At 38.9% G+C, this 12687-nt stretch overlaps 1 protein-coding gene across 3 annotated transcripts in view; it reads left to right on the forward strand.

The window, feature by feature from the left end:
• CACNA1D (calcium voltage-gated channel subunit alpha1 D) overlaps nucleotides 1-12224 on the forward strand; it is a 274845-nt gene extending 262621 nt beyond the window's left edge. For all 3 annotated transcript variants that reach the window (XM_081321938.1, XM_081321939.1, XM_081321940.1), the window contains 4 exons: nucleotides 4462-4625; nucleotides 6959-7080; nucleotides 8977-9285; nucleotides 10154-12224. In XM_081321938.1, coding sequence (XP_081178064.1) covers nucleotides 4462-4625; nucleotides 6959-7080; nucleotides 8977-9285; nucleotides 10154-10447 — 889 coding nt within the window. In that variant the 3' untranslated portion in view covers nucleotides 10448-12224. The remainder of the gene's footprint in view (nucleotides 1-4461; nucleotides 4626-6958; nucleotides 7081-8976; nucleotides 9286-10153) is intronic.
• Nucleotides 12225-12687: the final 463 nt, after the last annotated feature.

Below are 12687 nucleotides of genomic sequence, written 5' to 3' on the forward strand. Positions count from 1 at the left end.
CTCCTACCGGATGGTAGGAGAGTAAAGAGATACCGTCCAGGGTGTGAGTCATCCCTGAGAATCTTCCTCACTCTTCCAAGGCAACGAGCCCTGGCGATGTCATCCAGTGGTGTCAGGGAACAGCCCACAATGTCTTGTGCTGTGCTCACTACCCTCTGTAATACTTTCCTGTCCGCGGCTGTCAGACCAGCATACCAAACCACAATACCATACGAGAGGACGCTCTCTATAGTGGACCGGTAAAAGAGGGTCATTAGCTGTTGTTCTACCCTGTTCTTCCGCAAGACCCTAAGAAAGTGAAGCCTCTGTTGGGCCTTTCTAGCCACCTGAGTTGTGTTAACTTTCCAGGTCAGATCTTCACAGAGGTAGACTCCCAGAAATTTAAAGGAGGAAACTCTCTCTACACAGTCCTCCCCGATGTAAAGTGGGGCAGGTTCCTCCTTTTTTCTCCAGAAGTCTAACACCATCTCTTTCGTCTTGCTGATGTTTAGGTGCAAGTTGTTGTGGCATGGCATGGGTCAGGAGTACCTTAGGGAGCACCTGCTGCCGGCATCAACTTCCCTCCGCCCTGTGCGTTCCCACAGAGAGGGCCTCCTCAGGGTGCCACCGATCAGAGAATGTCGATTGGTGGCCCCCAGGGGGAGGTCCTTCTCTGTGGGTGCCCCGGAGCTATGGAATCGGTTGCCGGTTGAGCTCCGGATGGCGCCCGACCTGCGCTCCTTCCGACGTGATCTGAAAACGCATTTGTTTGAACAAGCCGGCTTGGCCTGATGGGGGGTGGGTTGGGTTTTTTATTGTTCTTAATATTTGTATTTATTGTTTTTTACCTCGGGCATTATGTTTAATTCCTTTTAACTTTTGTATTTTTTGTATTTTATACATCTGCCCTGTTCACCGCCCTGAGTCCTTCGGGAGAAGGGCGGTATATAAATAAAATTAATAATAATAATAATAATAATAATAATAATAATAATAATAATAATAATAATAATAATAATAATAATAATAATAATAATAATAATAATAAAAAATAACAATATTAATAATAATACACCATATGGATAGTTTTTGTACCTCCGCCCTATATGCTGTCTCATCCCCACCTGTAATAAGACCCACCACAGTTGTATCATCTGTGAACTTAATTATCGCAGTGGATGGGTCAGATGATACACAATCATAAGTGTATAAAGAGTACAGGTAGGGGCTAAGCACACAGCCCTGTGGCGTGCTGGTGCAAAGCTTCAGGGGGGTGGACAAAGCAGACCCGACCCTCACTCTAACCGATCCCTAAGAAAGTCTTGAATCCAATCGCAGATGGCGGGGGAGAATTTCAAGTCAGTCAGCTTCTCGATGAGAATGCTCGGCAAAATGGTGTTGAAAGCCGAGCTGTAGTCAACAAAAAGCATCCTGACGTAACTTCCAGGTTTCTCGAGATGACTTGCTACAGAGTGTAAAGCAGTAGCTATGGCATCGTCTGTCGACCTATTTCCCCTGTAAGCAAATTGATGTTTATCAAAGTCCAGTGGGAGGCATGTCCTAAGATGTTGGAGAACCAATCTTTCGAAGCATTTCATGACTACAGACGTTAATGCAATAGGTCTGTAGTCATTCAGGCACTCAACTGCAGTTTTCTTGGGGACTGGGACAATGGTAGCTGCTTTCAAGCACGATGGTACACATGCCGTTTGCAAGGAGATGTTAAAAATCCTTGTCAGGACCCCTGCTAATTGATCGGCACAATTCCTGACCACTATCCCCAGCACCCCATCTGGGCCTGCGGCTTTGCTGGGATTCACAGCCTTCAATGCAGCTCTCACTTGGTGTTCACACAGGGTGAGTGGCTGAGAGTCAGAAGGCCGGCCAGCAAAGGCTACGGGGTCTGGTCTTTTAACCTCATAGTGGACGAAGAAGATATTCAGCTCCTCAGCCAACGAGGCATCGGTGTTTGCCATGCTCCTCGTGCTGCCCTTATAGTTGGTTAAGTGCTGCAGTCCCTGCCATACTTGCCTCAGATCGTTGTTCGCTAAATGGTTCTCCACCTTTTGTTTGTATTGTTGTTTTGCCATCCTAATGCCTCTTCTGAGATTTGCCCTGGCCTCTCTGTATCTGTCCCTGTCCCCTGCCTTAAAGGCAGAATCCCGGGCTCTCAGGAGTGTTCGTATCTCTGCAGTCATCCAGGGTTTACAGTTCCCGTAAACTCTAATGCACTTATCCGTTGTTACACTATCAGTGCATGTTCTAATATAAGAGAGTACGGCATCTGTATATGAATTTAGATCTTGTTCTTCAAATATACTCCAGTCAATGGTTTCAAAGCAGTCCTGCAACTGACTGAGAGCACCCACTGGCCAGGTTCTGACCCTTTTTGTAACTGCCTGAGTCCTTTTCCTGAGAGGAACATACTTTGGGCACAACAGGAGTGAAAGATGGTCAGATGTACCCAGGTGGGGAAGAGGGAAAGCTCTGTATGCCTGTTTCAGATTGGAATACACATGGTCCAAAGTGTTCTTCCCTCTGGTGGAAACTCGCACATACTGTACAAACTTAGGGAGAACTGTCTTCAGACAAGCTTGATTGAAGTCCCCAGCCACGACAAGAGCGCCCTCTGGGTGAGTTTGCTGCTGCCTGGTGATGACGTCATACAGCTTAGAAAGTGCCATGTTGACATTGGCATCAGGTGGAACATAAATAGCTATAATAATTACCACAGTAATTTCTCTAGACAGATAGAAAGGCCTACATATAACAGTCATCAGTTCCACATCTGGGGAGCAATACGTGTATACCAATCTGCTGTTAACACACCATTCACAGTGTATATATACACACAGTCCTCCTCCTTTACCCTTCCCGGAGCGTTTATCTCTGTCAGAGCAGTGAAAAACTCAGTCCACAGCTTCATTCAGTATCTCTGAATGTAGCCAGGTCTCCGTGACAACTGTCACACAACATTCCAGGAGAAGCCTGCTTTAGGTTCTTTATTTTCTATGACTTTCTCTATTTTATGGTCCCGTCAGGTTTTGCTTGCAGGCAAATGGTATTTCTTGCAGATATTCCAATTGTTGCTACTTTGTCATGCCATTGTTTGTAGTCAATCTACATGATCTTCTTGCAGTAGCTAACTAAGTGGGCCACTGTTTCTTTAGTATCTTTGCAGACTAGCATTTGCTGTGTCTTCTTGTCTTCTCAGTTCTGGCTTTATATGGGGGGGCGGGAGAGCGGGGATGCACTCAGGATATTCTTTAACATCACTATATAATAATATCTGCCTATCCCAAGTCCTTGGGAAGGACTCAATAGGTGGATAAAAATGCCAAATCCAGGCCAAACATCTGATTGAGTGTGCAATGAATCATAATAGAATTCTATTATCAAACAGGAAATAATAGGGTAAGAAAGGGAAAATGGGACATAATGGATCAGCAAAGAATGGTAGAAAAGTGCATCTTATACTAAATTTCATATTTCATAATAGGATATAGAAAAGAAAAATGTGATTATTCATTTACTGTTGCTAGTTGTTGCTGGGTTTTTTTTTTGTTTTTTTACAGTTTTACATGTCTATAATATTAGAGATGTTTAATCTCTAATCTCTTAATAATGGGCTATCACACTCTGTCTTAGCCTGGTTTTATACTTTAATCATGAATTGTTGAGAATAATTTTCATTTCAAATAACAAAATGCCTGCAACAATGGTATAATTTGATTCTTATGTTTTGGTGATGCCTGGGATCTGATACATATTCTGCAGTAGATCATTTTATCAGACTCATTGAACATTTTCATTTCACCAGCACAATTTTCTCTAGTTCCTTTTTAATCACTGAACAATCCAGTTTTCCCGGTGATAACATTTGTGTGCTGTTTTAAAAAGTGGCTTATCAAATTTTCAGTGTATTTTATGAGTTCTTAATATAGAAAAATAGGATGCTTAGAACTGGAGTACAGTATCTTGTAATCTCTAGGAGAAGGAATTTCTTGCAATAAGTACTAGTTACAAAGTTGCAGGATAGAACATAGAGCAAGACCACTCAAAGTGTAATGAATTAATTACCAAAGTGCACTTCCCCCACTATCCTTCTCTAAGATCCTCTCATTTGTATTTAAAAATAGAAGATTTACTTTGAAATATAAACCTAACTGCAAAATAAATTTACTGGAGAATGAGTTGATTGGTATAAGCCAATTTAATGCTCTCTAGATGCATTCATGGTCAAGATTTAAATATTCGGTTTGTGCATTCCTGGTCAAGGTTGGTGGAAAATTCTGGAAACCTGACTGAGAACCCATGTTAGATATCAATCACCACTGTTGTTTAAAAATTACTTCAGTGGGGTTTTTTGTTTGTTTGTTGGCAGGGTTAGGGGGGGTTCATGTTTTTGGGCAAGTTACAAATTATGGGAGCTCTCAGTTTTCTATGGTGATCACTACCAATTATTTGTTTCTTTACCCTTAGGCATTCTCATGACTATCATAGCACATATCACTGTAATGATTTAGATTTTGAACGGCCAAAGGGTTATCACCACCCACATGGTTTTTTTGAAGAAGATGACTCACCAGTGTATTATGATTCAAAAAGATCTCCTAGGAGACGGCTGCTACCTCCAACACCTACATGTGAGTTCACTACAAATGCTGACTGGCTTCGTGGACGTGTTTGCTTTACTGTTAGACCCATGTACAGTATATTCTCTGCCTATGTTCTAAAATTTATTTGATTTATGTCATACAAAAGGGATATTCCAGTGAACCAAAGAGAAAGGAAGCAAGGGGTTTTTTGTTGCTTCCTGTAGCTTCTCGTTGGTCCACTTTTATAGCTCAGGACCTCTGTTGGATTCCATACACAACTATAATAGCAGAACGAGCTCATTCACGGAATAACAACATTATCAAGAATTATATTTGGATTGCTTACAATAGTTGCCATTCTCCCAAACCACTGGAAATGTGCCCTTAAGTTTCTCCAAAAGCCAAAACTAGAGTTGATGCATATATTAATTAATTCAGATTGCAATTTAACAGTTAATTTTGTTTAACAAAATATCAGAACTCCACAGAGGAATCTTTTGAAAATGAGAGAACTTAATAACTAAAAATGCAGACACCTCACAATAAATATCTAAGTTACTATTAACTTCAGAAAAATACATATTCATAAACAACAAAATAATTGTAAGATGTAAGACTGTGTCATGGTGTGACTCTAGCAATTCTCTGCAATATCTATAAGGAGCCAAGCCTTATCTGGAGAGAAAAAAATCATAGCTGCTAAAAAGGTGCTGCATGCAGGTGCTACATTCACATTTCTGCATGTTCTACAGCAGGTTTTCCCAACCTCAGCCACTTTAAGATGTATGGACTTCAACTCCCAGAATTCTCCAGTCAGCACGTTACCACATTGCTGCACAGCCTGATAAGCAATGCACTATTAATAATAATAATAATAATAATAATAATAATAATAATAATAATAATAATAATAATAATAATAATAAAGTTGGAAGGGACCTTGGAGGTCATCTAGTCCAACCCACTGCTCAGGCAGGAAACCCTATACCATTTCGGACAAATGGCTGTCCAGTCTCTTCTTAAAAACGTCCAGTGTTGGACATTTATAAAATAATGCTTAAGACACAACAATAACTCTGTGAAGCAGGTTGGGATGAAGCTGGGATGAGACAGACAGAAACAGAGAGTTTCTGGTCTAAAGTCAGCTAAATGGCTTTCATCCCTAAGCAGGGTCTAGAATTCACAACCTCCTGGTTTCTAGACCAGAAACCATAGGGATCACATGAGTACAAAGCTCATTCTTTAGAGTTTGAGCAAAACCTTTAGTTCTCCCTTACATATTAAGGAAAAGGAGGAGAAAGAGGGAAGCATGTAAGTTATCCTTATGAAACACAGGTGTTGCAGTCTACAGAGACTATAACGATTAGAAATCTGATTTTCATAGAAGCCTGACCCATACCTTACTCAGTCTTACATCACTCAGTCCTGCATCGCTTTTGATATTCAATAAAGGCATAAACATTTCTTAGAAATTAGCACTCTTTAGCAAGATGATCTGTTTCATATTAGATAGAGATCTAAAAGTAGTGACGTCCTCTTCTACAAGGTGAGATTAAAAGTTGAAACTTCTTGATAACCTAAGCTGTGAGGGCAAATAAGAGTTGAAACTTCCTGATAACATAGGCTGTGAAAGTAAATAAGAGGCCCAGAAAGAAAAGAAAAACGAAACAAAACCACTCCCTGTGCTTTCATATAGCTTCTACCTCTAATATATACAGTAATTAACACAGCATCTCATTTGTGCTCCCCAACACTCCAGTACTTCACAGATTGGAAATTGGTGGCTGAATGGCTGATGGCGTGATCTTGCTTGCTCGCTTCTCTCTGTCTACAAATTTAAGAATGTAAATAACAGTGCTGTAAAAAGTCTCTGTGAGCCAAATCATTCTCTTTCCTTCCCTTAACTCTTCCATGACCATTCCCCCACCAGAACAAAACTGAACTGCTGAAGTACAGTAGTAAGATGGCCACATTTCAGTAGCACAAATGTTAAAGCCTAGGAAACTCAGAGTGAGCATCAGAGCAAGAACCTTCTGGAGGGTGAACAACTCCATACCCACCAGTAATTAACCTCTCACACACCCATACAAGTATTAAGCAAGAAAATGTAGGCTCTGGTCCTCCTGGACTATCATCCTGTTACCAGTGTGATCACCTGCAGTAAATCAGTGGGCCACAATGTCTTATCATCAAGGTCATGATTGTCCCAAAGGTGCTTTTCAAAAGGCAATTGGATTTTCTTGGGCATTTTCTTTGAAAATGTTTCGCTTCTCATTCAAGAAGCTTCTTCAGTTTGAACTCTGCCTTAACAGATTAACCCAACTGCTTCTATGATAGCTCTATAAAGCAGTAACAACCCATTCCACCTTTTCATATTTCAGCCAATCGCCGCTCTTCCTTTAATTTTGAATGCCTCCGCAGGCAGAGCAGTCATGATGAATTACCACCTTCCCCTACCTTTCATCAACGCACTGCTTTACCTCTGCATTTAATGCAACAGCAGGTAAGTGAAAGCAAACTGTACACTTACCTTTAGCTGCCTAGTTTTGTAGTGCTGTTTTGAAAGTTGCTGATACAGGTAGTCCTCCGGTTATGACAGCAATTGGGACAGCTGTCACTAAGCAAAGTAGTTGAAAAGTCCAGTGTCAAACCACTGCATTATTTAGCGATGGCAATCCTGGCAATCCTGGTTGCCATTGTGACAGCAAGATGCATGGGTTGTTAAGTGGGAAGCAGTGGGAGTTCCATGTATGGACTGTGAGGGTGCAGTAGGAGGGGGATACCATTAGGGGGAATGGCTTGTGAGACCCAGTGCAGGCTACATATGAGCACAAGAAGGCCATTGATGGGCAGCTCTGTGGGGCACAAACACATGGCTGGTGTGGCAACTCATGAGTGCAGGATGGCCATAGGGACTTACCAGAATGACTTACAACCTTCCCTGCTGACTTCTGTATTGACTTTCCTTATGGGCATTGATCGATTGCAAATGCTAATCATGCAGTTGCCGGGTGCTGCAACTATCATAAGTGCAAACTGGCTGCCAAGTGCCCAAATCACCATCACGTGTCCATGGTGGCACTTCAGCAGTTGGGATTTTGAGGACTGGTCATCAGTATCACTCATTCAAGGCTGTCACAACTTCACAATGAGTGGTCATTAAGTGAGGGCTACCAATATTCCTTGGTGGGACTTCCTGAGGAGGCTAAAAAAACATGGCAAATAACTTCATTCCCGTCTCAGTCTCAAGAGCTATAATAGGCTTGCTTGGCAAGAACAGAAAAGCATGACTAGTTGCCAGTGAATAGTGGCTGCCTGGAATTGATAGTCTAGGTTCCCTACATCAACAGTAGTAAAAAGAATCAGATGACAGCTTACCCTTTTTCTATATTTTAAAATAAGGGAAAGTTCCAAGGAGACATGAGAAGAAAAAGAGAAACCCAACTTTGTCAGGTTCTGGGTATTAACATCTGTGGCCCCAGTGAGGCAAGCTGAGAAACTAAGAGGTTATAAAACAATTCAATCACCAACAATACCATGACAGAATCTGGGTATTCTAGCTAGATTTTGCCAGGGTAGAATCACTAATAGCAGATACAATCTGACTTCTGTTTATCTTTCCCAAATCAAATATCCATTAAAACACACCTGGAAAGAAGCCATCATATTAAAAATTGCTTATGATGAGTATAATTGAGTTTAAAAAAACATATTTTGAAATGTTACACTTAAAAACCCTGCTCTGGAGATGCTGACATGTCAGAGAACAAAGGTAGAATAATTCTCACACAGAGATAAATATTGCAATGGAAATGTATTATGTAACTACATACCTGTGTCTTTCTGTGTGTATCAGCCAATATTCATAGACATCCATATAACTAAGTGGAAGATGCATATAAAACCTTCATCAGTCCGAAATACTGTCCTTTCCCATGAAATAGGAAAGCAAGGAGAAGTCAACTAACTTTCCGTGGTAAACAACAGAATTTTAGGAAACCTAATTTGAGAGCTTCTGGCAGACATTAATGGTGTTACATTACATGCTTGCATGCTTAGAGGCAAATAATGGATTTTGAGGCCAGCATCCTAATACAGCAAACATCCAATCCTAATCAAAATTCCAAAATAGTTTTCTAAATCTACAAAGGGCTGTTAATAATACATGTTTTAATATGCTTTATTATATGAACCACAGAAGAGAAATAAGTGAAAGTTTCCTAAATGAATACATTAAGGAAGGGAGATGTTTTATTGTTTCTTTATCCATTTCCCTCCTTTCACTATTCTTGAGTGTTTAGAATCCTAGCAGCAGTTCAGTGACCTTTCACAGCTAATATTTAAGGAAATATTGCCTCTGTAAGTTTGGAATGGTATGAACATTTTATTACTTCCTCAGGTCATGGCAGTTGCAGGTCTGGATGCCACTAAAGTGCATAGAAATTCTCCAAGTCGCTCAACACGTTCCTGGGCTACACCACCCAACCGGGACCGCTCTCTTTATTATACACCTCTTATCCAAGTTGATCAACCTGATTCTACAGAATATATGAATGGTAGCCTGCCATCTTTGCATAGGAGCTCCTGGTATACTGATGACCCTGATATTGCATATCGGACATTTACACCAGCTAATTTGACTGTACCAAGTGACTTTAGGCATAAGTATAGTGACAAACAGAGAAGTGCCGACAGTTTGGTAGAAGCGGTAAGTTTTTCAAACCTTTGTTCAGAGCTGGTCGTGAAATAACCTCTGAAAATGGAGTATTATCTGACATTACAAATATTTTGTTTTATCGTATTATCATATGAGAAATGTATATTCACAATAAAATATACCTTACATGATAAAATTATGCCGTTTTGTTTCGTATATTCTAGAGATTAAGATAACATCATTTACCCAATATACCTTAGATCTGAATTTGTTTTTTCTATTAACCCAGAGAGAATGCTTTAATATTCTACTGAACATAAGATGCCTGTATACTGTACAATATATATAAGCATTAAATAAGATCTCTTGACTTTTGTGCATTTTGATAATTTTTTTTCAGTCCTCAGGTTTCAAAATAGAAAGACATTATCTGTCTAGTAAGCAAATGGCTGCTATTGGCAATTCTGCATGTCCTAGTTGACCGCAGTAATTTGAATGAAAGGAGCACTCTGGCAATTTATTTGTGAAAATAGCAGATGTACTTTCTTAATATTATATTGTAAATGTGTAGCCAAGAAATTGGATGTGGGAGAGCCAGGTCAAAGGTTCAAAGCAAGCTTTGATACATTCTACACATGCATGAACACCTGTTTCCATGTATCAATAACCTTTTGATCTATGTCAAGTAAAAAACAGATCAATAGTATCAAATTCCTTGCTAGATTTATAAAAAATCAAAACGGAGTTGGAAAATAATGTAGGCTTTTAAGAAGCTTTAATCTTATAACTGCTTTAGTTGCCTTCTTTTGAGAATCTCTTCAGCAATAGACCCAGGCTTGCTGTATAAGCTTCTGCTGTTCTGCACTGTTGCTTTTGATAACATAATGCCAACACAATGTTTATGCTGTTACCTTTTCAGGTGCTTATATCTGAAGGATTAGGACACTATGCAAGGGACCCAAAGTTTGTTTCTGCAACAAAACATGAGATTGCAGATGCCTGTGATATGACTATTGACGAGATGGAAAGTGCTGCAAGCCACCTTCTCAATGGAGACATTAGCAATGGAACTAATGGTGACATGTTCCCTATTTTAAATAGACAAGATTACGAACTTCAAGAATTTGGTCCTGGCTTTAGTGATGAAGAGCCAGATCCTGGAAAATATGAAGAAGACTTATCTGATGAAATGATATGCATTACAACCTTATAGTATTTAGTGAGAAAAAAGTTTGATTTTAAACAAACAGAAGTGCCTCCTAGTTCTATGATGCTAGGCACTAGTTGGAATCAATAAGGAATTGAGCTTTGCATGAGTGATATTATTGTCACGTTGCGAGGAAGCCATACTTTTATTTATTAGTACGTGTTTCCAGCATAATGAATCAGGTTTTGAATGATTTCTTCAAGGCCTTTGCTACAGAATCGCGAGCTCATCAGGGAACGAAGGCATATCTTTAGAACCAAGAAGATTTTAACCCGTTTGTGTTAAAACAAAAACAGAGAAAGTGGAAAGATTGCTGTCTTCCAATTGTGTTCTTCTGCCTTTTAGAGTGTTCACAATTCTCAGTGGAAAAAAGATTGGCACTTTTAAAGAGGTCTTCAGAAGGCTGTGGTGATGACAATCAAATATGTCATTACCTATGATCACAAAGCATATCCGAAATCCACTGCATTCAGCATATCCACTCAGATATATTATTTTAAAATTTGCTTATTTTTTTAAAAAGTTCCTTAATACATTTTATCAAACTCTTTTTGCAAGAGATTGTTTCATCTGCTGCTGAAAGCGTTTTTCTCATATGTAACAGCAGTTTACATAGTAAAATATCATTAAAAATAGTCTGTTTTATGACTATCATATCAAGGGCAAAATACACTGGAATATTTGCATTTTTACTAATGCACTTGCAACCAGGTTAAAGTAGAACTAGATAGGACAGTTTGTTAAAAACTATATAGCAGAGATTATTGTAAATAAATTCTAATCTACCATAATTTGTATTTGTAAAGAGATGTTCTATATTTTGTAATTATTGTACCGTAATTGAACCGCAGCAATATTTATGGAGCCTCATTATTGTAATTCTTCACTGAATTCTAAATAGAAGTATTTTTACTTGGACTGTATAGCACTATAGAATTAAATATTTAAATAGAGCCACCTTAATTATAAAATCTTTTTGAAGTAAAGATTTTAAAAAACTTGATGCAACAGAGATTTTATAAAATATTTTGAGTCAATTGGATTCTCACTTTACAATGTTAAGACATAGAAAATGAGTAGTTATAATGTTGTATTTGGAAAGCTATTTGGAATCTGCTGTCTTTTTGAGAGAAAACAAACTGGATTTATCTCTACAACTCTTGCAATAACAGCTAGAAACAAGAATAATACAAAAAGCTATCAGTTTGGCAAGGTTTTTTTTATTTTGAAATAAACACAGATTGACGTTCCAATCCTACACCATTTTCCTAATAAAAAGCCTCATTGTATAAAAAAAAATTGGGATTTTTTTAATGTAGGTGCAAAGGATTGAACCACCATGAGCATTCTACTTGGTAGAGATTTCCTACATAGATACAATTTACAAAATGGATAGTTAACAAGTTACACAGCTTGAAGTGGAGTGTGATGATGATGGTGATGATTTACATAACCAAAACATCCCTAAATTGTTGAGAAAATGGCATGGTTGACAAACTTTTTGATGTTCTATATGTAATGTTTTCAGGATTTGTTTTTATGCAATCAAAGGAGGGCTTCAGTGTTGTTTGTGATGCAGTAAAATCCCAACACTGAAAATAATATGATTTTGGAGACCAATAAATATCAAAAGTTTATTTTATTAACATTGGATAAATGGACTTGTTCTGCCAAGCAACTTTATCAGGGTTATCTGTATTAACAAAAGAGGTAGCAGGTGTCACGTTTCAAAACCGTGATACACAGCTAAGATTAATATAAACATTTTTGTACACAGTGACAATTTGCTATGAATACCTTACAAACCTCTTCTTTCAAATTTCAGGAGAGAATTTAAAGGTTTGTACATTATTTCTTTGACCTACATCATTTTGTATGAAAATAAATGCAAAATGTTACTGAGAATAAAATTGTGTAATGTTATTATACTTTGTCTCTTCTTACCAACAAATGCAGTTCTAAAAATTGGAGATTTCTTTTTGCCCCATAGTTCTGTGTCTGAACCATGGGTTTCTCCGGGCTTTGCTTCTTTCTTCCTTAGTCACTGATTTCCATGACACCATAGGGAGCAGTCATCTAAGGAAGTGGGAAACACCCCTACGTTCACAACCTGAATTTGGAAGAGTGGCATCATGGCAACAAGAAACATACTCTAAGGCAGGGGTGTCAAACTGCCAGCCCACAGGCCAGATATGTCATGCCAAAATCACGCCCACCCCATTGCCGGCAATGGGGAAAAAAAATTG

Source organism: Vipera berus (genome assembly GCF_964194415.1).
Source record: "Vipera berus genome assembly, chromosome: 2".
In the NCBI taxonomy this organism is placed as follows: domain Eukaryota; kingdom Metazoa; phylum Chordata; class Lepidosauria; order Squamata; family Viperidae; genus Vipera; species Vipera berus.